Here is a 27478-nt window from a genome sequence, read left to right as displayed (position 1 = left end):
TCCCACAACTGAATCCGACCCTGCCTGGATGAAGGGTACCTGAATGAAAGAAAGCTTCGTGCGTGATGCTAACTCAATACAGAAGAAAGCTGAGCAATTATTGAGTCTAGTTTGAAGCCAAATCTTCACAGAAGGACTGGCCACCTGTGTGAACAATCTGTACAAAGCAAGTCTCCCTCCAGTTAAGCGGAAGTGACTGATGCTAGTAGCAATAACAGGATCACATCCATTACGCTACAGTCAAAAAAGTGCAAAGCAAGTCCCCCTACAGTTAAGCGGAGGTGATTGATGCTAGTAGCAATAATAGGATCACATCCATTACACTACAGTAAAAAAAGTGCAAAGCAAGTCTCCCCTCCAGTTAAGCGGAAGTGATTGATGCTAGTAGCAATAATAGGATTATATCCATTACACTACAGTAAAAAAAGTGCAAAGCAAGCCCCCCCTCCAGTTAAGCGGAAGTGACTGATGCTAGTAGCAATACTAGGATCACATCCATTACACTACAGTCAAAAGCTGCCAATACCTAATGTAAATGGCTGATAATATAACTGATAATCTAGACCTAATACAGCAAGAGCAACTCAGCGACTTTTGGAATAATATCTGATATGTATATGAAACCAGATGACTGACTGGGGGAACAATGGTAATTTGACATCATGCAGACACAAATTACAAACACACTCTATAAAACGAACTACTGTGTTGACTTCCTTCAAGCGTTTGTGAAATCACTGGTGCTGAAATACTAATAATGCAACAAGAGGGTATCGTACAACCTTTGGAGAATAATTCGTCATCTCCAGTTGCAATTTTCAGAAAGAAGGAATGTCTACGTGGTCTTCCAAAGAGTAAACCACATAACTTACATCGATTCATTTCAGTTATCATGGACAGAATAATGTATTCATCTGCTGGTAGTCTGGTGTTCATTTAACACCTTAATGTCTAGATACTGGTTTCTCGTGTCTGGACACTCAAATAAAGCTCGATGATGAAAGCAGAGAAAACTACTTTTAGAATGAGAGATGGTTTACTTGAATCATTCATTGTGCCACCTTGTCTGCAAAATGTTCCACCCAGCAGTAGAAGAGATACCTAGTCTCTATCGATGGTCTTACTGTGTTTTGTTTTTGAGGCAGTCTGAGAACGTAGGGATGGCATTTCGGTGGTTAAGAAAGGCGGTCCAGAAACTAAATCCTAAAACGTTCTCACTCCTGCGAACAAAAATAGTTTTCTTGGTTTTTCTTTATATTGTCAACGATGTTTGTCTTTATACTGTCAACGATGTTTGACTAATTTTTTAGTGATAGCAAAGTCATTGTCCATTCTCAGAAAAGTCAGAGTGCACTACGATTGGAGTGAGACCAAACATTCTAGTTCACAGATCTTGTTCTAAGGGATGTTCCATTGTTTGTCTATCCAAATTAAGACTGTGAGTTTCTCCTGAACACTAACACCAGTAACAGAAAGGTCTGAGTAGTGCTACTGCAGGTGCAAGAGAGAATGAAATATATGATATTGTGTGTTAAATGCACACTTACAAATCCTGAACACGGGTATTTCACAATGAAGAAAGAACTGCTTGTTGTGGTTAACTTTTTAAAGCTCTTCTGCCACTACTTGTGTGGAATGAGGTTCACGATCCAGGTGGACCATGATTAAATGAAGTGAGTAATAAACATTAAAAAATCCAGAGGGTTTAATAACACGTTGAATAACAATGTTGCAAGAATGTGGCTTAGTCACACGTGAAGTAAAACTGTATTCTCAAGAAGACTCGGTAACTTGAAGACTACCTACGAAGATCGAAACGTTGTTCTGTATTTTATTGCAATTAAAGTTCTAATATCCACACCAACCGTCTTGAGAATACATGGCTTAGCCATAGTTCATTGCCTAGTTTGTGCGAAACGGAAAAGTGGATAGAGTATTTAATTACATGATGAAATCTTGCCAGTTAGTGAAATGCCCTGATTCTGGACACTGTGTTGGAATCAAAATCACCGTAGTATCAGTCACAATTACAATAATAAAGTTAATGATTCCACTAAAGGATTGATGCCAAAATTAACACATCAGAGATCTTCCACAAGCAAAGCCACTCCTTGCAATCCTGTATGGACCTTCTCGGTGATAGTGAAGGAACATAACATGGATTAACATAACTTGTAGCACTTTAAGAGCAATTATGAGTGCAAAAGAGTGTGTTGTACCATTATTACCAGCTTGAGAAGCTGGGTGATTTGGTAGTTATGCAGTTATACAACTCTTAACTGTAGAAATTTGCAGCGAAAGATAATCTAGACTTCGAACAACACTAGAACTGGAGGGTATCAAGGTGGAAAACGCATTTGCTATAACATCTGACAGTAGTTTCTTTGGACATTAGTTAATCAAGATGTTCAGTGCTGGTACGAATATTATACACTGTGTAATGTCTAAAGGAAGAACCGAGTGAGAAATGTTAATCTTCAATATATATTTGGTTGTTATTATCTATAGATATTATTGGTCCACTTCCAGAGATTCAAAGGGTTATCACTACATAATGATATTCATTGGTTACTTCATGAAGTGGGCCAAAGCATATCCTTTACATGACACTTTGGTGCAGACCACGGTAGATTGTAATATTATAATATTAGTTATAGATGAAATACATAAGTAAAATGTAATATTGTAGTATTAGTTACAGATGAAATGTCACTGTACAATGAAATGCTGTAGTAGTAGTTACAGATGAAAGGTTACTGTAGAATGAAATGCTGTGGTAGTAGTTACAGATGAAAGGTTACTGTAAAAGGAAATGCTTTAATAGTAGTTAGAGATGAAAGGTCACTGTAGAAGGTAATGTTGTAGTATTCGTTTCAGATGAAAGGCCACTCTAGAAAGTAATGCTGTAATATTAGTTACAGATGAAAGGCCACAGTGTAAGGTAGTAATATTACAATGTTATTCTGCCTCCTTTATAAACGAGTGACGTCAAGTCATTACAAAGTCAATAATGCTGGAGCAAGAGGTTTGAAGTTCGTAGATTGTTTTGATTGTTAAATTTGAAGTAAAACGCTGCATTGTGTTCTATTTGATATTGTTTACTGTTATGTTATTCACAAATAGAGAAACACAGTTCACCGTAGAAACTCCCACTCACCGCATGAACAACCTTTGAGAAGACCTTCTTGTGGTTGGCTGATTAATCAACCAGCTTATCAGTTTAAAATCACGTGGCATATGACGTTTATACTCTCAAAACCTTCCAAGTGTGAACTCAAAACTAAACTTTTTCAGTACAATCAAGCTAATTAGGTGTTCGAAACGTTTAGACACACATATAATAAATTTATAAACTGACTTGTTTTAAATATCCGTCTCATAATTTACGATTTCAAAACTAAAGGGCAAGTTGATAATTAAGATAAGACTCAACCGTCATCAGTCAACATTGTTCGTTTGGTCGTCTATATAAACCTGCTATCCTATCTTGGAAGAGACAAGCTTCTGGGAAACTGGTTTGGAAAATCATATTAGAAAGGATGGTACTAGAAGATATACCTCTGCATTGGGGAGATGTCTTTGTTATCGTTGTGTATTTTCTATGTGTACTCGGCGTCGGTTTATGGGTAAGTCACTTAGTAAAATATGTCTTTGTTTAGTATCCAAGCATAATAATATACACCTGTATAATGCAATTAAATATTCAGTTACAGTGACAGTAAAACCGAAGGCACGATAGCTTTAACCAGATTTATTCTTTTTCCTTTGTTGTTAAGTGTTAAACTACACAATGAGCTATCTGTGATGTCCCCAGTTTTTAACGTTATAACTTCCAGATTTCCTGGTAAGCCACTTGTATATGTTTTAATGTTTATGAATGGATTCACGCCACACTTAAGCTCTTTAAATACTTATTTCAGACAGTTTTCGATTACTTGTATTTGTGATACACAAACAGTGACTTTCGAACCACATTAATTACATCTAAAAATAGACGTTTAAAACAGATTTTAAAAGTACTGTACAAATATTACTACTATTAACTGATATAGTAATAACAATTACCATGGGAAAATGTCACGTACAGTAGATACACAAATAATTGCGCACAATAAAATTCATGGTTACAACTTTCTCTCGAAGCGCCATTAAAAAAACAAAAAAATCGTCAAGTTCGTGCACCATTACTTAAGATAGCTTGAAGCCCCAAGGTGCAGGTTCAAAATCTTATAGAAAAAAAAAGTTAAATGTTATTTACGCAGTGAAACACATACAGATGTAAAACACGAAGAAAAAATTACTGAAAAGATACGAACCTGAAGGGTTGTTTTGAATGTGGAAATTTGTTTGTTTTTAAATTTCGTGAAAAGCTACACGAGGGCTATCTGCGCTACACGTCCCTAATTTAGCAGTGTAAGACTAGAGGAAAGGCAGCTAGTCATCACCACCCACCGCCAACTCTTGGGTTGCTCTTTACCAACCAATAATGGGATTGACCGTAAAATTATAACGCATCCACGGCTAAAAAAGCGAGCATGTTTGGTATGACGGAGATTCGACCTCGCGACCATCGGATTGCGAGTCGAGTGCTTTAACCATCTGGCCATGCTGGATCTACGTGAAAGTTTTAGGCTAATGTTTCCTGTTCACCACGATGTAATAAAATTGCTAAATATATTTCAAGTGACAAACATAAAAAGGCTGGTAGAAGAGTTACAGTTAGGGTTAACTGGGTGTCTCTTCGTTCAGGTACATTAATAAGATTAAAAACTTCCATTCTTCTCACTGACAATATTTTAAACCAGACGCCTGAATCCATAACGTGATTATAGTTGTGTTTTTGATGGCGTCAACATAAAACCACACAGCAACTCCGAATGTTACTCCCCCATCAAAACCCTTCCCAGCTAGCTCATCTTGGTGGCAACTCTGAGGGCTTACGTCACTAAAAACCAGTTTGGATACTCGTGATAGGCAGAGTCTTACGTTAACACAGTCACGTAAGTCTTTCATATTTTCACAAATTGGCTAGGAGACGGATGAACATAGATGTAGCTTATTGACAGTATATAGTGGTATAATCTACAAAGTTCATAGAGACATATAAAATAACATACATCAACAATTTCATTTGTTGTAAAATAAACGACTATTTTGATTTTAGGTGTCGAGATACCTTAGTTTTTCTTGATGTTTCGTGTGTATCTATAAATGTCAATTTTTAACTCATAAAACTTCTAACTTTGTTTACTGTTACAGTCTTCCAAGCAAAGTAAGCGAGACAGTATGAGTGGATACTTTCTGGCCAGCAGAAACATGCATTGGATCCCCGTAAGTTAATCTAGAAAAACTTTAGAAACATCGTGTGTAAGCATGAGGTAATAATATTTTGTTACTACAGACGATTATCGATTTGTTACGAATTTCTACTCATAACCAGAGGTTCTCAAACTTTCGTAACTTAATTTTTTTTTTGAAGACCATCAAACTTATCAATGTTTTTGTTTTGGAAACAAATAAAAACAAACGCCTACATGAAAGTTGTATTCTAAAAGTAAATATTTTCATCTGTATAAATTTAATTTTACAAGAAACATTTTTTGTTGTATGAGCCATATTTGAAAAAGCATATTCATGAAATTTCGGACACGACTCAGAGACTTCAGTTTCAGAAATGCTGTTCTGGTTTAACTAGTCTTAATTGTATGTGACCTCAGTAAATCATCATTTCTGATTTGACGTTCTCGTGAGCATGACAAATAACAATAGGATTGCACTCCTTGCATTACTTAGAATTATTGAAGTTAATCCAAAATCCTCTGATAACTTAAATCTAGTGATTTTAACAATTTCACATGAAAAGGATAGCTTTTGATTTTTTCATTGGTTGTGCATGTGTTTTGTTTTCACAAACGTAGTGACATCACTGAAGTGTGTTCAATAGTTTCTAGATATGTACGCACTTAACAATAATCATTATGCGTCACATTAAAACGAGTTTGGAGCCGCACAATGTCGTTACAGTCCATGATGTCACGTTCAGTCATGCTCTACCTGAAGACTGTGCATCTTGGCAATTGCCCTACATCGTACTTTCCATTGCGTAAGGTTCCATCGTAAGACTGTCACATTCAAAGCAGAAGCACACTACTCATCTCCTTAATTTATCTGGTAATAAGGATGACGGTTCTCAGCGGTCGTTTCGAAGTTCGTTCACAAATAAATATGTAAGAGAGTTGATTAGTAAATCTTGGTATGAATACCAGTTCCATCCACCAGCTGCTTGAGGTGTACAACAACTAAACAGGAAGTATTACTGGATTTGGCCCCCCCAGTGGCTCAGCGGTATGTCTGCGGACTTACACGCTAAAATCCGGGTTTCGATACCCGTGGTGGGCAGAGCACAGATAGCCCATTGTGTAGCTTTGTGCTTAATTAAAAAAAAAAGAAGAAATTACTGGATTCCTTACGTTGGCGAACTCATACCATGTTGGCCTCGTATCCAGGCATACATACTTCTTGCATATATCACATACTGTTTCCTAAAGATTGTGGACAATTTTTGGGTTCGAGGATTTTCATATCTGTTAAAATATGCCGAACTTAACTTATCATAGCTAGAGTACGACTTGTTACAGGATTTTCTTTTTCTTCTGGAAGGTTCTATAGTCTCAAGTTGATCCATATCCTTTTGTTTTCCAAAGTCATTAGATAAGGGGGATGTTCCTGTCCCGATTTGAGTATGTGTTCATGATCTCATTATATTAAGATTTTGTGTCAGAAAGTTACATACCCTCCCCAGAAGTGGTATTACACTCACTACGGAATGCCAAGCAATATCTGAAAGTACTTTTGATACATGCTGTACCACCGTGACTTTATACTAGTTATGGTTGTAACGTGATTTACTCATTTGGATTTTTAAATTGTTTTAATATAACGTAATCAACCCTGTATATACTGCACATAATTATTTTCAAACTGTTTTGTTTTTAATATAAATGTTAATCTATAAAAATTTTTGGAAATTTCACATTTAGTGTAAAGTGAATTCGTAAAATCCAATCACTATAACAAGTTTCAGGTGAAATTTGTATTGAAAAAATTAGAATAAGCACGTCTCCACGAACACCAGGGCTGGATGTATCCTAATTATTAGCGCGCCAGTCTGCGGATCGAAGAATCCAAGGTTCGAGACGTGATACCACCGAAACTCTTCACTTTGAAGTTTGTGCACATTATAAAAGTGGCAGTCAGTCTTGTTAATCAGTTCAAAGAATAGGGCAAACCCCTTGTGCCGATAGATGTCGCTTGCTGGTTACTTCCTCTCTATTAACTATGGTCCAAAATTAAAGACAGATGCATGTGTATCTTAGGGGTCACTGGTCTACTATTTAGTTCAAAGCAACATCACTAAAACAATGCCGTCGTAACTGTCAGCACAGTTTTTAAGACTTCTCTTCCTTCTAGCTTCATTTATTTACTGTAATAACAATAATTATTATGAGTCTACATAAATAATGTTAAATCCGTAAATTCACATAACTTACAGTTACAGATGAACATGTAATTCTTTGGTAAACAAAATGGTCACTGAAGTAAGGCATATTTACTTTCTTTGAGTTTAACCATTAGAAATCAAAGTGAGATTACATACACGAACGGCATCTAAAGGAACCACACACAATTCTTGTTAGCTAGTTATCAGTTAGTTTCATAAAGTAATAACAATTCCAGTCTGGTAACTCGAAAAAACGAACGTACATGAGTATATATTATACAAGTGTTACGTGTGTAATGTTCGAGATATTGTTCCAAACACTAACTCCGTACATACTCAGAACTTCAGTTCTTAATTGTAAAGTACTTGACTATCTACAAACATTCCATAACGACCTTTGCTATTATTACTCGAAAGTTCAGATTAGATAGCCCACAAAAAACTTAGCCAGATACATCACAAAGTGTAAATAGTAAACAATACAATTTGGTTCAATAAAATCCCGCCAGTTGAAAAGGCTTGACAACTGCAGTCGTCTGACCTCCATAACATTCATAAAATAATAATACTGTATAAAATTTATGATGTCTCTTGATAAATTTAAATCATAATAGAATTAATAGTTTCATATTAGTTAAGTAGTACTGCAAATGAAGTTATTGTCAACAAATATCCAAGTAAGTTTCTATTTATAAACACAATATAACAAATATGTTTTTTTGATGTCATATTCTTTTGTCTTCCAGGATCACAAATGTACATATATTTATTTAAAATAAATTAATACGTCTTGATACACCAAACAGAAATAAATCTAAAATAGTTATAAGCCTACTTTTACAAACTCTTAACGTCATGCTCCACAAAGCATTGAAAATATAGCTTACAATGCTGTTATTTGTCTAACACAATATATCAGATGGCGTAAGAAAGATTTATTTTAGAAAAAACAAACAAAAAACTTATGCTTGTGTTGACAATGGTCGTGAAGTAGGCTTAACAACTACCCAACAGATGAACCAAATTTGCATGGCTCCTGTCGGTATAAACTTAGACAATTTTATGCTATGTTATCAAAGTGGCTCCACCTATACAATCAAATTACTCATTGAAAATACTTTTCCGTCTTGTGCTGATGTTTTTTGTTTTTTTTACTTTGTGTTCTTAAATTTTATATTAAATGAAATAAAACTTCTCATGTTATTCTGTCACTTACACGTATATAAAACGTATACAGTTCATGGATAGATAACATCAAAACATAAAAGTTTCAGCAAATCATCTCGTAAATATTCAGATTAAGAGTAGAACGTAGTTACCTCGTTAAACTAACGACCTCTCAAGTGTGTAGTGTACCATCTCGTAACGTATTGTCCATGTGAACAGTTATCAGGGTTAATCGTTACTGGTTGATTCACTGCCACGTGATATTACGCTATCGATCAAAGGCTAAGTACGTTTATCTATAAGCTTTCTTTGAAAACGACTATGAAGATATTTTAAACAGTACACAATCTGTTGGTGAACACTGATTTTATTACTTATGTGAAGTAATATGACGGTTTCTGGTAGCCCGGTCTGTGGTATATATCTTATCAAATTTGTCCCATTAGTCTGTCAGCAAAAGGCTGAAATTTATTTAGTGCAGCATTGTTTTAATAATCTTCCGGTTGCGCATGCTCAACGATACTGCTAAAATCCACGGAGAAAATGTATAGAACAAATTATGGGGTATAAAAATATTTACAAAAATCTACAAATTCGTTATTAAACGCACAAATTACTATTAAAAAAATACAGTTTCAGTAATGATTTGCAACCATATTCATAGCTCAGTACGCCCCATGTAGCTTAGTGGGAAATCTAAAATATTATGACGCCAAAAATCGAGTTTCAATATACTGGTGGTTGTACAACAGCTCAGATAGCCTATTCTGTAGCTTTGTGCATCACAATGGACAACAAAATAGATAACTTACAATACTTTTTGTACAAAAATGAAAATTACAAATTATGACCATTCTATGCTTAGTACAACGGACTTTATCTCAGTAAACATTGTAAACATCGAAAGTATATTAGGATAATTTATAAAATAATTCTATGACTCGTCTTCAGGAAGTAAAGGAAAAAAAACAAACATGTTTATTTGTTTCTGTTTGATAATAGTAATACTGTAATTTCCCAAAAATGGAGCCGATAGACCAGTGGTTCCCAACCAGGGGTGCTCGCACCCTTGGGGGAATACGAGATAACATTTGTTTTGGCCTACTTCACCTTTATTCTTAAATAAATAACTACTGTGAGGGGTGCGAGAACATATTAAAAATTTTTAGGGGTGCGGGGCATAAAAAAGGTTGGGAACCACTGCGATAAACCCTAGGAGGGTCACCTATTTCAATCTCTCGCACAACTAACTACACAGAAGTTTGTTGCCTCTCAGTCAGGAGATAAAATGACGTCACATAAGGGACGTTTGACGTTACTGTTTGTTGCATAACATAATGTTTAAAGACAACAACAAGGGACTTATTGATCGATCTCTACTCTCCCATCCTTTAAGCCAAACTAAACATATAAAGAGTAACAAAAAACATTTAAGCCAGTCCTAGCCCTATCAAGCTCTCTTTTAACTCACTTAAATTTACTGCCTTCACAATATCCAAAGGCAAACCGTTCCATAGGCTATCTACCCTGTTTGAAAAATAAAACTGTCTTAGCTGCAGACGATTTCTACCTTGCCTAAATCTCTATCTGTGTCCCCTAGTTTCGTAATAATCTCTGTTAATCATGAAAATTGTTGATACATCAACATAATTAATTTAGTTTACAATTTTAAACATTTCAATCACATCCTCTCTAGTCCTTCTTCTTTTTCACTAAGGGAAAAACAAGTTTTTAATTTAAGGAACCCAAGACTGAACACAATTCTCCAAATGACGCCTAGCCAGTGACGTATACAATGAAATTTAAACTTGTAATCAATATTTTGTGACGTCATTAAAACGTGCACCTGCAATAAATTACGATAATAATTATAAACTTTGTAGGCTATAACATAAAATGACATACGAACTTCAAAAGTATTTGTTACTCATAGCTGTGGTTGTTATTTAGTTTGTAAACAGAACACTTTCGGGGACCCTGCAGTAGTACACCTAATTCCTATGGCCTAATCTTCATCAGCTGTACGAAAAATAAAATAAAACCCTTAGCTTTACATTAATTAGTACGTGGTACATTAGCAATAACAACTTAAATTTAGTACCCTGGTAGGACAGCGGTAAGTCTTTGGATTTACAATGCCAAAATCATGGGTTCGATTCCGCTCGAGGGACACAGCAGATAGTTTAATATGGCTCTGCTATAAGAAAATACCCACACATAAACAACTTAAAAGAGTGAAATAATTTTTAAATTTCAATTTTTCAGGTACATATCTTTATATTCCATTGTGTGGGGAATCAATTATGGAGTGATCAGGCAGTTACCATGTTTAAGGCATTCTGGGGGCATGTCCCCCAGAATATTTTTCAAACTTTAATGCTATAAGATTGAATCTTGAACCCCTGCAACTACAAATACTACATGCACACAACGTAACGTATTGAATTAAAAGAAGAAAGCTTTCATACATGAATTTTATCTATATGTGCTACGAAAAAGCCTTACCGCTTCCTACGGCCGTGTATTCATTATTGTATACGATCATGAAACCTAATATTACACAATAAACTATTTCTAATTATGTCTTCAAGCATTCTAACATGTATAATAATCACATAATATAGAATTAAAAACAACTGAATAAACGAATGATCAAATAGTTAAAATAAAACTTTGTCAAGGTTCTGTATCTGGAATCAAAGACATCACTTAAACTAAGATGTAAAATGGGTGTTGCCCAAATATTTTTTGATAAAATAACTTATGTGTATTTTTAAAACTTATTTTTATGTGTTTCATCGAAATCAGAGCTGAGGCTTTGTCAAGTAAACCTAACATTCAAACGCATCAGCGTAGTGTAATCTTAGCTAACTAGGCCTTTTCGGCGAGCGTGACGACTTTGAGTTACACTAGCGGTTAATGTTTGACTGCCCTAAAATAAAAAACAAAAGTAGTCCACACTTATAGGCTGTCACATTACACCACTAGGTCAGACAAAGCAACCAAAACGTTGGCGGTGGGTAATGTTGATTAGATGTTTTCTCTCTTGTCTATCAGTTTAGAATTTTATAGTAAGTAGGCTACATGAATAAGTTACTTTGTGCTTGGACTAACTTTAACTTTGTTAAGACAAAACACATAGGTCAAATTTTAAGATTAAACTGATCGTTTAGATATGTAACTACAAGATATTTTCCTTTTTGTGCTAAACGGTCCTTTTAGGGACACTGGCAAACAATTATTAAGACATTCGAATGGTGGTCTAATAATTTGTAAGAAGTATATTAAACCGTACCATGCATTTTATTTATATATTATCATACTACGAGTGAGGAATTCATAACTTGTAAAATAGAAATAAAAGTCTTGTCAGAATAATTTTGTGTTCATTTTAATAGCTCTTAACTCTTTAACGTAAAACGGTAAACACTTTTGATATTAGCATATTCAGTGGTAAATAAAACTCATACAAATATACAGGGTGGCCCTAAGTCCCAACCCATCCATATATCTTATGTATCCAGTGTGTCTATGTGCTGTCCCTCATTCTCGCTGCATAATATTATGCGACGACATGTTCTGTGAGACATTTTCCTCAACATAGCAGGAGTTATTGTTCCAAATGCAGCGGTAACAGCTGCCTTCAACTCATCATTAGTATAACATAGTAACATGTGGATTGGTAGGGACTTACGGGCCACCCTGTAGTTCGTCATAGAAATCTGGTATGCATAAAAATAAAAATACATGTATATATTATATATTAGTATGTTCCCGTTCTATACCTGCGTAGCATATACACGAAATAATACACATAAGTATCCAATGTTTATGTGTATTTCATTACACCATAGCTGTTTTAGTTTATCAGATGACTTGGTGAGCACATCTATGATTTGACTGTATCTTAGGACGGCTGATACTTTTATTAACATCTTTACTCATAAAACAGAGAACAACGATCAGACCTTCATGGGTCATGTTTAGATTAACAAAGAGAGAGTTTGCAACTGACCATTATCAGTCACATGTTTTACGGACATGAGTGCAAAGATCCGTTGCAGTTAAATGTTAGGTTATTAATTAGTATAGGTATAAAGATGTTCCTTTATATTGGTTTTAGTTGTATAAGTAGGACTTCTTTGATTTTGCGTTTGTTTATTTAGTATCTGGGTGTTTTCTATGGTTATGTTGTGTTTATTTGATTTGCAGTGTTTAAAAACGTGTTAAGGTTTTTTTTATGTGTTCTATAAATCTGGTTTCCATTTTTCTGCTTGTTTCTCAAATATAGAAGTCGTGGCAGTTGCATTGTATTTTATAAATAATGTTGGTGTTGAGTTTAACAGTGTAATTTTTTACATCGTATGGACTTTAGTTTTGTACCTGCTTTTTGAATAAATTTGATGTTTACTGAAATGTTGTGTTTTGTTATAAGTTGTTTTTTTTTTCAAAATGTTGGTTATTTTTCTGCTGATAACGGAAACATGGTATGCAGCAGTATACGGTTTTGTAGTTTGTTGTATCTTGGGATTTATTATCGATTGTGTTGTTGGTCTACGTGTGTGCGTATAATTTTTTCCACGGTTTTTTGAGGAAATTTCTTGATGTTGATGAAGTGTTGTTTTATTTTGTTGATTTCATTGTTAATGTTATCAGGTGAACATAGTTTTGTGGCTGTGTTTATATGGTTTCTTAATATGTTGAGATTTTTTATTTCATGTGCTGAATCCCAGGAAATGTATAATCCAGTATGGGTGATTTTTCTGTGGATTTCCGTTTTGAATTGTGTATCAGTTCTAATGATTTTGAAGTTAAGAAATGTTATTTGGTTAGTTTTTTCTTGTTCAGAGGTAAACTTAATGTTGGGGTGTATCGAGTTAACGTGATTGAAAAATTCTAAGTGTGTGTTCTGTAGATGCGAATCCAGCAACTGTACCATCAACATACCTGTACCAGTATAGTGGTGGGTGTAAGGCTGAATTCATCGCTTGAGATTCAACCTGTGTCATAAAAATGTTGGCTAGAACTGGCGACACGGGATTTCCCATACTTAGGCCATTTGTTTGTAGGTAGTTTTGGTCGTTGAATATAAAGTTAGTTTTGGTTGATAGTGAATTCTATAAGGGTTGATAATTGGTTGCTGGGGATGTGTATCAATGGGTTGGGGTCTTGGATATAAAATTCTAAAGCCATCTTGCAGGCTTCAACGGTTGGGACTTCTGTGAAGAGTGAGATTACATCAATCCTGGCCATTAAGGCTTTATGGTTCAGTTGTTTAAGAATAGATTTAAAGTAAAAAGAGTCGTTGAAAAAAAACCCGGCTTATGTTACATATTTAGAAAATGCCCACTCTATGTATTTACCGAGGTTGTAGTTAAATGATTCATAGGCTGACATTATGAGTAGTAGTAGACAATCGGGTTGTTAATACCCATACCAGCCGTCCTGAGATACATTTTTACTTCAAGTGGGTTTCTCGTCATCATGAATTATGATTTGACTGTTTGGTGTCTACAGCTGGAATGATGGTTTAAGTGCATATGAACATGAGGACTTCGAGATGCTCAACTGTCACCAGGCCTACCCAGTCTTGTTTTATTACCTCTAGTTTACAGAAACATCTCTCATAGTGGACTTGAATGATGGAAAGTGTCAGAAGAAAGGGATGTACTTTATGTAGGTTGTCACATGCTTTTGAATGTAGCACTTAGTTCTCAAGCTGCCCCCCGCTAAAACAGCGGTATGTCTCCGGATTTACAACGCTAAAATCAGGGGTTCGATTCCCCTCGGTGGACTTAGCAGATAGCTCTTTATGGCTTTGTTATACGAAAAACACACACAGTTCTCAAGCAACTAAAAACACACGTTAAACACTATTTGCACGTGTGGATAGTTTTGTATGAAGTAACGTTCTCGTGTTCTACTCTGTAGTCAGTCTCAGATGTGCCAGCGTGTTACTTCCCGAAACTAAATCATAGTTTAGAAAAGCCAGTACACTAGCTTGGGAGAAGTATTGGTTGAGGGAAGTAACACGCTGTTACATCTAGATCTCACAAAAGTTGACCTATCTTATTCAGTGATCCGGTAGTCCGACTGCTTTTCTTTACGTCAGCAAACCTCTTTAGGTCAAAACACTGCATGTCAGCACACAGCAGGTCGCATCGCCAGTCTTCCTATTGCTTGATCAAATACTATGTTCTAAGTACTAATCCTGTATGCAATCATAGATGATGTAGTTGTATTATCTTCGACATATCTCTTATCATACTAGTCTCCTCGTGGGATAGCGGTGAGTCTATGGATTCACAATGCTAGAATCAAGGGTTTGATTCTCCTTGGTAGACACAGCAGATGGTCTGATGTGGCTTTGCTATAATACACACACTCATCATAATTCACTACATCCTTCAACAGATCTGGCCAATTAGTGTTCTACAAAATTTTGTTCATCTGTCTGATAAATTCGTCTGCTTTAGCTGCAATGCTTTGCATGTCATCCCTCAGTCATCTCAATTGAACTCTACATTACTGTGTTTGCATTCAATTCTGAACTAACTCAAGTCCACTTGTCAGAGGTTCTTTGATACAGGTGATATATGATAGAAAATGATCATTAGTGTGTGGGCGGTCAAAAATGTTTCAGAAAACCCTCAAACATTCATTTAATCTTTGTTTTCGTGGCAGCATCACGTGAGTTTGAATACTGTAATATAACCAGACATTTGATAATAGCTAAGAAAACGGATTTTCAGTAATTATAGATGCTGACAATGCACCTGATTTTCCTGACTAACATGTTTCGCTTCTCAGTTTAATTCTTTTTAACTTCTGTGCCCCTAACTTTCTCTCGGTTTCTGTTCTCCAAATATCCATTCCAGGAGCACCTGAAGAAATCTGTGACTTTTTACAACAAATTGAATAATGATAATGCTGTAACATGTGCCTTTGTCGAGTTTGCCACAGTCTAAATAGAGTAGATGTATATAACACCAAACGTGACGAGAGTTTTGTCTGGAAGCCACTGTTCTGCCTGTGGTAGGTTGCTGTTCCATCTGTGTTGTTTGAGACTCTTGTTTATATCAATTCTGTAATTTCCAAATACACCTTTTAGTAGATCGAACTGTCCTTGTCCACACCTACTGTGGCCATAGGAATGAAAGAGTGTGTGCAGCCTTTAAAATACTTTCCAACCAATCATACTGTAGCACACTGGTCAATTGTAGAGGTGTCCTGTGTGGAACAGATCTGTACTGAAAACATATCAACACTTCTAACTTCATCTGATATAACATTATAACAACCAGCTAGTTGGCTATTGTTTTACTGATTAAAATAACGAAAGCACCTCTTTCAATAGTTCCAGACTTTTGGGATTCCTTAGAGACTGCAGTTATTTTGTTCAAATTCTATAAGAGAGGAATGTTATATTAACTCGAAAACGATGTTATTTATTTTATATTTTCCTCCAGCTAGTGAGATACTTCAACCCTGTGTCCACCAAATGCAAAATTGAAGTTTTCCAATAATACCGATAATTTTCTCAACAGTTATGCGATTCTTTTGAACTTCAAATTTTGGTTTAGGCAGCATGTCATGTGCACAGAATAAGATGTTGTCACCCTTTCTGTTAGTTACGTGCACTTCAAAGTTTTACACGTGTAACTTAAGAGTTTTCATGATCCCCACACGTTCATGAGCATGGTGCCAACCACTTCATCCAAGCACATATAAAGACCAGGTATTATTGTTTGGAAAATAAATTCAAACAGTGCAGAAGAGTTTTTGATCCTGACATTAAGAGGAGCTCAAGTCGTCTTCACCTTTAAGCCTTTCCTTTGTCTAGTAGAGCCCTCATCGTGTTTTCACACGCGTAGATCGAGATTCTAACATCAGAAAAGACCCGCGCTGATTATTGTGCTTACGTCAGAAAAATCTTTCGCACTGACTTTTTTTTTTTTTTTCGTTTATGGCTTCGTTTGCAGTTGTGAATATATAGGAGTCGCCCTGTAATATTTAACAATTTTTTTTTAATTGTGTTAATTTTAACAGGAAATTTTTTTAGTGCTCAGTCTAGCATTAAACATTTCATCTTCTTTTTACTTTCTAAATCTGAAATTTTGTGATATATTAAAAATATGACTAAAAGGGGGAGTTGCAACTCAAAAGTTATTTATCAGAAAGATCTGTTTGTTTCTTTTGAATTTCGTGCAAAGCTACAGGAGTGCTATCTGCACTAGCCGTCCCTAATTTAGCAGTGTAAGACTAGAGGGAAGGCAGCTAGTCATCACCACCCACCGCCAACTCTTGGGCTACTCTTTTATCAACGAATAGTGGGATTAACTGTAACATTATAACCCCCCCCCCCGACTGAAAGGACGAATATGTTTGATGCGATGGTGATTCTAACCCGCGACACTCAGATTAGGAGTCAAGCGCCTTAACCACCTGGCCATGTCAGGCCCACGTCTACTATCTCCAAGAAAGCATCTAATTATTCGAATCAAACCCAAGACTACGGAATCGAGTTTTTTTTTTTATAAACTGTTACAAACAGTAACAATTATGTTAATCCATTTTAAAGAACCCCAATTGATATTAACCCACTGAACAATTCCGTAGCTCAGATTTTTCTACTGCAAAACTGTGTCGTGTTTTTCCGTTTTTTGTCTGTTATATCGTGTTTTACTTTTTACATTATTTTATATCACATTTTAAACACATATCTACATTGTATTCTTCAGTGCGTCTAACACTGTTGTCCTCTATTGTATTGTCTATACTTTATAATGATAGCTACAGTTATTTACACCACTTATTCGATTTCTTTTATTTTAATACAGTTTAGATGTATTTCATTTGTACTTATCCAATAATCTTTCTCTCTTTGTTTTGATAAGTTACTGTTTTTCTTGTTCCTAACAAACAGAGCGAGTTCTATAGATAATATGTACAAGATAAACTGTGTTCTCCATATCACAAAGGCCCAGCATGGCCAAGCGCGTTAAGGCGTTCGACTCGTAATCCGAGGGTCGCGGGTTCGAATCCCGGTCGCACCAAACACGCTCGCCCTTACACCCGTGGGGGCGTTATAAATTGACGGTCAATCCCACTATTCGTTGGTAAAAAAAGTAGCACAAGAGTTGGCGGTGATGACTAGCTGCCTTCCCTCTAGTCTTACACTGCCAAATTAGGGACGGTTAGCGAAGATAGCCCTCGAGTAGCTTTGAGCGAAATTCAAAACAAACAAACCATATCTCAATTTCGTTCGAGGTCCGGCATGGCCAGGTGACCACAGCGCGGGTTCGAATTTATGACCCACTAAACACGCTCCCTTTGTCAGTCGTGTGGATATATTGTAATGGTAAAAGAGAAGCCCCAGAGTTGGCAGCGGGTGGTGATGATTAGTTGCCTTCAATCCTAGTATTTTACTCCTAAATTAAGGACGGCTAGCGGATATACTCCTCGTGTATCTTTGCGAGAAATTTAAAACAAACCAATTCTTCGTTCGAAAAGCCGCCATTTTGACTGTCATTCTGCAGTCATCCTCGTTGTATTTTCATTCAGTTGAATAAAAAAAGTTGGGACTCTATTGTCATTAAATCTTTCTTGCTGTTAAAATGGTTTATTTTTATTTGAACCTTAAAGTGCAAAATAGTAGAAACAAATTCAGTTTCCTAGATATACATCACATAGGCAATATATCTGAATGTATTTACTATTTTAACTGTTGCACGTGTTCGTCATCTCGGCCTATTTCATATTAACTCAAATGCACTGAAATTCTTTTGCAACATCCCAGAATATATTTCTATTTTAATTGCAATTTATGTCCGTCACCAAGGCCTACATCATATTAAATTAAATCCACTGCATCATTCTGCGTCTTCTCAGTGTTTCAAAAGACGGATATTACGTACCACTGTGATATAAAATTCCATTATTAGTGAAATAACAACATTTATTTTGCTAGGTGGGAGCTTCTTTGTTCGCCAGCAATATTGGTAGCGGCCATTTCGTTGGTTTAGCTGGTTCAGGGGCGATATCCGGTATTGGAATAGCAGGATTTGAACTCAACGTAAGTACTAAAATACAAAATAAACAAAAGTAATTTTCAACTTAGTATTTACGATATTCATTGTACGAAAAACTTCTCCCGATGGAAATTATATCAGTAAAAAATTACAAATTAGTGAAGTTATTTCAGTTTTACTTTAACAACTAAATGCAGTTCCAAGATACAGTGGAACCCCTCTAAAGCAGCCACCTTCGGGACTGAGACAAACTAGCCTGATTAGAGGGGTTCCACTGTAATTATTTTCTCACTCCTGACGATGTTGTCATGTCTTGTGTCATTCTTCTTGTCGAAGTAATAAAAATGCTTTATTCAAAGAGATCTGCCCCTCATAGGCTCAGCGTGGGCTTATAACGATAAAATTATAGGTTTCTCGTCTTTATATAGTCCACTGTGCTTCTTTGTGCGTAAACAAACAAATGAAAGAGATCCAAAAACATTTACATTTATTCTTACTTAAGACAATCTTCCCAGTGACAATGCGATACGTCTGCGAACTTACAACGCTAGAAACTGCGTTTCGATACCAATGGTGAGAAGAGCATATATGACCCATTTTGTAGCTTTGCGTTTATCGTCAAAAACATAATTTTTTCATCTTCACCAAAATTATGAATTTTTGTTTTAATCTTCTTTTCGGTTTGTCTTTATTAATAACGTACTGAATCCAATAACACTGTCAATGTGTGTTTCACATTTTCTTTTACCGAAATTCATAAAAACAATTGAAACTTCATACATACATATCTTGCCTAACTTATTCTTACTAATATAATAAATAAAGTAAGTAATCTTAATTTATAAATAAAAACAATTAAAACTGCGTTACACTAATTATTTCTCTCTCTATCTCTCACGCTCTCTTTTTTTTTTTTGTCTTTCTCTGTTTTAGGCTATGCTTATAATGTTAATATTGGGCTGGCTCTTTGTTCCTGTCTACACAGCTGCTGGGGTAAGTCTTTTTAACCATAAAACTTGCTACCTAATTACAAGTGAGTTAAATACAGAAATGCTTAGAACCTGCTAAACCTACTTATAAATATGTTAAATTCTGGTAACCTATATAAACCTGTTAAACGTAATTATGAATAACCTATGGGAACCCATATAAATTTGTTAAGCTTAATTATAAATAGTTAAATCTGGGAACCCATAAAACCTGCTAATATTAATTACGAGCCAGTTAACTTGAAGAACCAATTGTATTTTTAATGAAATAAACAAACAAGTTTATTTTGCGTGGACTCCGTTTAACTTTACTTAAAATTGTACTAAGTATTGAGAAGTATTACAGATTGGATGTTACCATCGATAATCATGAATCCACTACTGTTAGTTTTCAACTGTGATATTTTCTTTAACAACTGAAGTTTGCTTCTACTTTAAAGGTGTTCACTATGCCAGAATATCTCAGGAAAAGATTCGGAGGACAACGTATTAGAATTTATCTGTCAGTATTAGCACTGTTACTCTATGTCTTCACTAAGATATCGGTAAGCCCATCTATGGTTTTATATCTTAATAGAATATAAGTAAGTTTATTATTACAGTGTTTATAACCAGGTAAGGGTAGGGGAATCAAACTTGAAATACTCAAATGATTCTTAAAAGTAGATAAAGCAACCACCCCTAATTTTGAATTGATATACTAGAAGAAAAGTCGCTAGCTAATGGATACCATTTCTAGAACTGCTGTTAAATAACCTATAGTGGGATTATATTTTACGTTATAATGCTCCTGCGGTTTAAAAGGTAAGCATGTTTGGTGATTCAATCTTGCGACCCACAGCGACGGAAACCAGAATTTTAGTTTACCATTGAGCAACAAGGAGCATAGTTTAAATGGTTCTTAATGTGTTCTTTCAAGTGTAAGTGCCTAGAAGCAGAATACTTGATTCATGTGATAATTTTGATATATATATATATGTGTGTGTGTGTGTCCTAAAATATCTGTAAGTTTACTATGACTGTTACGACAAATATTGTGAATTAGTTACACTTGTTTTTTGTTATAAAATCAACAACTGTCAACTATTTTTTAACAAACATACTGTTACAACTTTAAAATAGTTTTTTCTTTTCTGGGCCCGACATGGCCAAGTGGTTAAGGCACTCGACTCGTAATGAGAGTTGCGGGTTCGAATCCTCGTCACACCAAACATGCTCGCCTTTCCAGCCATGAGAGCGTTATAATGTAACGGCCAATCCCGCTATTTGTTGGTAAAAGAGTAGCCCAAGAGTTGGCAGTATGTGGTGATGACTAGCTGTCTTCCGTTTAGTCTTACACTGCTAAATTAGGGACGGCTAACGCAGATAGCCTTCGTGTAGTTTTGCGCGAAATTTAAAACAAACAAAACAACCTTTTTAGTGTGTGTGTTTGTAGGTAGTGTGGTGCCACTGATAATTGATCATTTTTGGTATCTAACAGTCCTTTATGATTCAAAATATTTATACACTCAAATATATTGAGGTTAAGGATTTTGAAGATGTGGATATTTATTGATGTTAGAATATAAAGGAATCTAAATTAATTTGGACAGTTTAGAAAAATACCATCAACAAGTTGTGTCTCAGCCATGGAAGAGCCTGATGGTTAAGATGCTTGACTCACAATCTGAATATCTTGGATTCGAATCCCTGTCACCTAACATACTCGCCCTTTGATCCGTGCGGGCGTTATAATGTGACAATCAATCCTACTATGCTTTTGTAATTAGCGGTGGGTAGTGTTGACAAGCTTCCTTCTATCTAGTCTACCTCTGCTAAATTAGAAACGGCTAGCACAGTTATCCATCGTGTAGTTGTGTGCAAAATACAAAACAAACCAAGCTCAATCTTGGTGAACAAATTGCGATGCTTGATAACTCCAGATGAGAGTCCATGAAAGTAAAGATCAGTAAAACAATCTCTACATTGTCCAGGCGGCAGCACGCAACATGATTAAGAAGGATTATCATTTCGAAACGATAATAGCAGAGCTTTTTGTAATGAGAGCTACGCTGCAGGACTGTTGTCAAGATGCACATTCGTCAGACAGAGCACGTCCAGACGTAGCAACATGGATTTAACGACGCGATGAGACTCCAAATCCTTTTGACGTCATGTACTTAATATCTATATCAGGAAATGCAGTAGCTATGACTTCATAAAGATTTATTATTAGGTACCTAAAGCGTTCTCAGATTATAAAATATAATTTTCGTACGTTTATTTGTTCCAAAGTAATTATGCCCGTAGCAGAGATGGAAACCCGAGGTTTAGCTCAGCATTGAACCATTAGAAGCATAGCTTTAAATGGCTTTTAAGGTGTTGTTTCAAAAATATTTTAAGCATTGTAGATATAGTAGTGTTTGTTTTAATGGTCTGCTCCTACACGCTTCTATAGTGGAATGATGGTTTGGCTTCTGTACTGAGGTTGAAGTTAGTCGTTAAAACTATTTTTGTATATCTAGGTATTTTGTTTATCGCTTTCCTGTAATAGGACTTCTTCCCATGTCTTTGCTTCTCCATGTAAGTAAACGTAGCTAAAAGCGTGCAGTGTAACTTTATTAAATTCCTAATTGTCATAAACCAGTGACATGAAACATTAATGGAGATGCCTTGTGTGACGTCATACTTCATTCTGTTTGTTTGTTTTGGAATTTCGCACAAAGCTACTCGAGGGCTATCTGTGCTAGCCGTCCCTAATTTAGCAGTGTAAGACTAGAGGGAAGGCAGCTAGTCATCACCACCCACCGCCAACTCTTGGGCTACTTATTTACCAATGAATAATGGTATTGACCGTCACATTATTACGCCACCACGGTTAAAAGGGCGAGCATGTTTGGTTTGACGGGGATTCGATCCCGTAATCCTCATATTACGAGTAGAGCACCGTAACCACCTGGTCATGTACTGTGAAGCAGTTTTGTGTTGGCCTTGTCGTTGGGTTAAGAATATTTTTGAGGCTGGTGTGAAGCTAGTAAGGTAACCATTGTTTCTGAAGTTGTTCTGGAAGGTTCTTCAGTATGGTTTCCAGTGCAGATGTTTTCAGGCTCTGACAAACGTGTGCAAAACAATTTCCCATTTAACAGCGTGTGCGAGTATGGTTCGATTTGGAATACAAGTCCTTCTAATTTCGTGTGTTTTCTAAATAATTGGTGAGATGATCACCTTGTCTGCGAATGTTTATGTCCAGAAACGGCACATTTTTCTTATGTTTATTTGGTCAACTGCGTATACATTTGTAGCATATGATCAGTATGTGTTTGTTGTAGTAGTTCTGTCACATATTTTGTTAACAAAGCAGTGACTTCTGTCTTTGTTTTAATAACTTTGTGTATTTATGTGCAGATGTGCTATTGTTGCTCCTAGAAATACATTGTAAACTTGTTATATCTTGTTGTTTCTAAATTTTGCAAATTATTTGTTCTGAAATATTAGTAAACTTTTACCTATCGTTGTCGAGTGTTGTTTCGTTTGAGCGGATTCTTTCAAATTATATGGAGAAAATAATACAAGGTTCATCCCAAATTTTAACACCAAATTTGTTTATCCTTAACATTTGCTACAGGTTATTGTCACTTGTACTTAGTTGTATTGTGGGCCTAAGTTCACAAATAATATCTATACTTGGAACAGAAATTAGCCTCCCAGTGGCACAGCGGCAAGTCTACAGACTTACAACGCTAAATTCCGGGTTTCGATACCCGTGGTGAGCAGAGCACAGGTAGCACATTTTATTGCTTTGTGCTTAACTTCGAACAAACAAATTTAACAGAAATTTCTCAGTAGCGTATTTAAAAAGGGCTAAGAAGTGGCTCAGCTCCGGGTGGAATGGTCTTCATGGGAACCCATTGTAAAGTTACATGGGATGTAGGGTCCACAAATATTATTAGCCCCTGGTCCACACAACCTTAAATCCGTCACTGAATGACACTATGTCTTATGTACAAATAATCTTGTATAGTTTCATGGCTAATGGATCGAGTACATGAATATACACAATAACTAGAACTGATCTGAATACTTCTTTACATCTCAATCACTGAACGAACTGAAACTAACTCAGTTTTTCACTGATGTATTTATAATGTGTTATTGTTCTTTAGACATTTCACAAAATCATTAACGTTCACGGATTTTATTTTAGGTTTAAAAACGTCATTACATTTCGCTTAATGTTTTTTCTTCGCGTTTCTCTTAATTACAAACTTATTTTTAGATTTATTTTCAGAGTTACAGAATTGGAATTTTAGATGTATTTTTCATCTTCCACAAGTCACTGTACTTCATATAAATAAAATTTCATATATATATTTAGCTGCCGTAAATAAAGCCCACAGTCAAATATTAATATTCAACAAGTTTTCTTCTAAGTCATCCGACAAAAAACAGGTCTGAAATATAGATTTTAATCCTTTGATTATAAGTGTGTAAAATAAAAAGAAATCACAGCCAAGAATGATTTTATCAGTAATAATATTCTTAGTAAAATCATTTTTGAAAAGATTGTTTTTAACTATTCAGTGTGTGTGTGCTTTTTACCTTCAGGCCGATCTCTATGCAGGGGCCATCTTTATTGAAGAGGCCATGAAGTGGGATCTTTACGTAGCCATTATTGTCTTGTTAGCTGTAGCGGCCATTTTCACTATAGCGGGTGAGATATTTTTTCATTGTAGTTGACACGAAACTATTATTTGAATAGTACAGAACTTTGTTCTTCCTTCAATAGAAAGTGTAACAATTAAACACAGACCCGACGTGTCGTGGTCGAGTGTATGCCAGAAAATAAATTTTTTAACTGCTAAAAAACAAGTATACAATTTATGAAAATAACTGTGTGTCAATGATATCTGTACAACAACAAAGGATAGTTTACTGTATTCTAACATTCACTGTTTACAATGATATCTGTACAACAAAAAAGGATAGTTTACTGTATTCTAACATTCACTGTTTACAATGATATCTGTACAACAAAAAAGGATAGTTTACTGTATTCTAACATTCACTGTTTACAATGATATCTGTACAACAAAAAAGGATAGTTTACTGTATTCTAACATTCACTGTTTACAATGGTATCTGTACAACAAAAAAGGATAGTTTACTGTATTCTAACATTCACTGTTTACAATGGTATTTGTAAAACAACAAAGGATAGTTTACTGTATTCTAACATTCACTGTTTACAATGATATCTGTACAACAAAAAAGGATAGTTTACTGTATTCTAACATTCACTGTTTACAATGATATCTGTACAACAAAAGGATAGTTTACTGTATTCTAACATTCACTGTTTACAATGATATCTGTACAACAAAAAAGGATAGTTTACTGTATTCTAACATTCACTGTTTACAATGGTATCTGTACAACAAAAAAGGATAGTTTACTGTATTCTAACATTCACTGTTTACAATGGTATTTGTAAAACAACAAAGGATAGTTTACTGTATTCTAACATTCACTGTTTACAATGGTATTTGTAAAACAACAAAGGATAGTTTACTGTATTCTAACATTCACTGTTTACATTGGTATTTGTAAAACAACAAAGGATAGTTTACTGTATTCTAATATTCACTGTTTACAATGGTATTTGTAAAACAACAAAGGATAGTTTACTGTATTCTAACATTCACTGTTTACAATGGTATTTGTAAAACAACAAAGGATAGTTTACTGTACTATAACTTTCACTGTTTACAATGGTATCTGTAAAACAACAAAGGATAGTTTACTGTATTCTAATATTCACTGTTTACAATGATATCTGTAAAACAACAAAGCATAGTTTACTGTATTCCAACATTCACTGTTTACATTGGTATTTGTAAAACAACAAAGGATAGTTTACTGTATTCTAATATTCACTGTTTACAATGGTATTTGTAAAACAACAAAGGATAGTTTACTGTATTCTAACATTCACTGTTTACATTGGTATTTGTAAAACAACAAAGGATAGTTTACTGTATTCTATTATTCACTGTTTACAATGGTATCTGTAAAACAACAAAGGATAGATTACTGTGTTCTAACATTCACTGTTGATTGAATACCACTTATATCTAATCTCATTTTCCATTGTTAAGTACTTGTATAATTGTATGATAGTTTCTGTAAGGTGAGGAAGTCCGGAGATCCAGCCTTTGAATGCATTATATATATATATATATATATATATACTTTATCGTGTGGCCATCTTCAGGTAAACTGGACTGGGGTAACAGGTTATATAGGTAGAGTGACAGAGAGGAAATGTGAATAGTAACGAAACCCAAACCATGGATAACATATCTATTACTATCTGGATGGGTGTTATGTAAACACATTATTAACGAAAGGTTGATAACTGTTTCCCTTATATGCATTTGTAAAAAACGCCCATAAGAACTGTAGAATACAAAATTTAAAACCGCAGCTTTTTATGTATATATCCGCATGGGTCAAACAAACCATGCCAAATTTTATGAAGGTCCATCAACAGGGGTGGAGTAGTAGTAAAAAAAATGCAAACACGCCCATAAAACCCGAAAAGCTGAAAATTTCTTTGGATCCACTGAACCTCCGTACTAAACTTGATAGAGATCCATCCACACCCTGCGAAGTAGTTACATACAATAGACACTATTATATACTCTTCAAAACAAGAAATGAAAAAGGGATATTTTTGTTATTTTAAAGAGAAATATATGTATTAACGTTACAAGCTCAGAGTATGTGATGTTACACGTGTTAAGGCACTGATTGTCAGACCAAAATGACAATAAAAGTTGTGCACTTTGATTTTTCGCCAAAACGCATGCGTGTCCAATAAATTTGTTTGAGAGATCTGCATGTTCTGCAAGTGCAACATGTGCAAAGTCCCTATAAAAGTGACGAGTTCTCGATTTCCATAGCTCAGTGTTAAGCCACCGACACGCAATACAGTTAGGCCAAGACTGACTGGAGCACAACGCAACAACGCCATTGGTCGCTTGGAAGCAGGCGAATCTCGATCAGATGTTGCCAGAGCTGTGAATGTCCACCCAAGCACCATCACAAGGCTATGGAATTGTCACCAACAACATGGATCAACTCGTGACCGTCCACGATCTGGCAGACCTCGTGTGACCACGCCCGCACAAGATCGCAACATCCAGTTACGTCACCTTCGGGATAGGACCACCACTGCGACGTCTACTGCCTCAACCATACCAGGGCTGCGTAGGATTTCCGATCAGACCGTACGCAACCGTCTACAAGATGCAGGAATCCGACCTCGACGTCCAGTCAGAGGCGTCATCCTCACCCAGCAACATCGTCAAGCACGGCTGCAGTGGACTCGGGCACATCGGGTATAACCTCATCGACGATGGAGGCATGTTTGGTTCAGCGACGAATCACGTTTTATGCTTCGTAGGCAGGATGAAAGACCCGTGTTTACCGTCGCCGAGGTGAACGTTTTGCAGCAAACTGTGTGCAGGATGTTGACAGACTTGGTGGTGGCAGCGTCATGATGTGGGCTGCCATCGCCTACAATGCCAGAACAGACCTTTTGCACATTCGAGGGAATCTTACGGCTCAACGATACGTCGACGAGATTCTTAGGCCCCATGTGCAACCCATCATGGTGAACGTCAACGACGTTTCTCAACATGACAACGCCCGTCCTCACACAGCCCGACTCACCACTGTCTTCTTGAGACACCACAACATCAACGTTCTTCCCTGGTCCTCCAGATCACCAAATTTAAACCCCATCGAAC

General features: G+C 35.8%; 1 protein-coding gene across 1 annotated transcript in view; it reads left to right on the top strand.

Annotated features, from left to right (window-relative positions):
- Positions 1-3302: 3302 nt before the first annotated feature.
- The window catches only part of LOC143256228 (sodium/glucose cotransporter 4-like), a 43742-nt gene continuing 19566 nt past the window's right edge, over positions 3303-27478 (top strand). The window contains exons 1-6 of the mRNA XM_076513137.1: positions 3303-3626; positions 5260-5331; positions 18639-18743; positions 19633-19692; positions 20129-20233; positions 24273-24378. Coding sequence (XP_076369252.1) covers positions 3540-3626; positions 5260-5331; positions 18639-18743; positions 19633-19692; positions 20129-20233; positions 24273-24378 — 535 coding nt within the window. The 5' untranslated portion in view covers positions 3303-3539. The remainder of the gene's footprint in view (positions 3627-5259; positions 5332-18638; positions 18744-19632; positions 19693-20128; positions 20234-24272; positions 24379-27478) is intronic.

Source organism: Tachypleus tridentatus, chromosome 7 (genome assembly GCF_004210375.1).
Source record: "Tachypleus tridentatus isolate NWPU-2018 chromosome 7, ASM421037v1, whole genome shotgun sequence".
NCBI lineage: Eukaryota > Metazoa > Arthropoda > Merostomata > Xiphosura > Limulidae > Tachypleus > Tachypleus tridentatus.
Note: the sequence above shows the minus strand (reverse complement) of the source record. Positions and strands in the feature narration are given on the sequence as shown.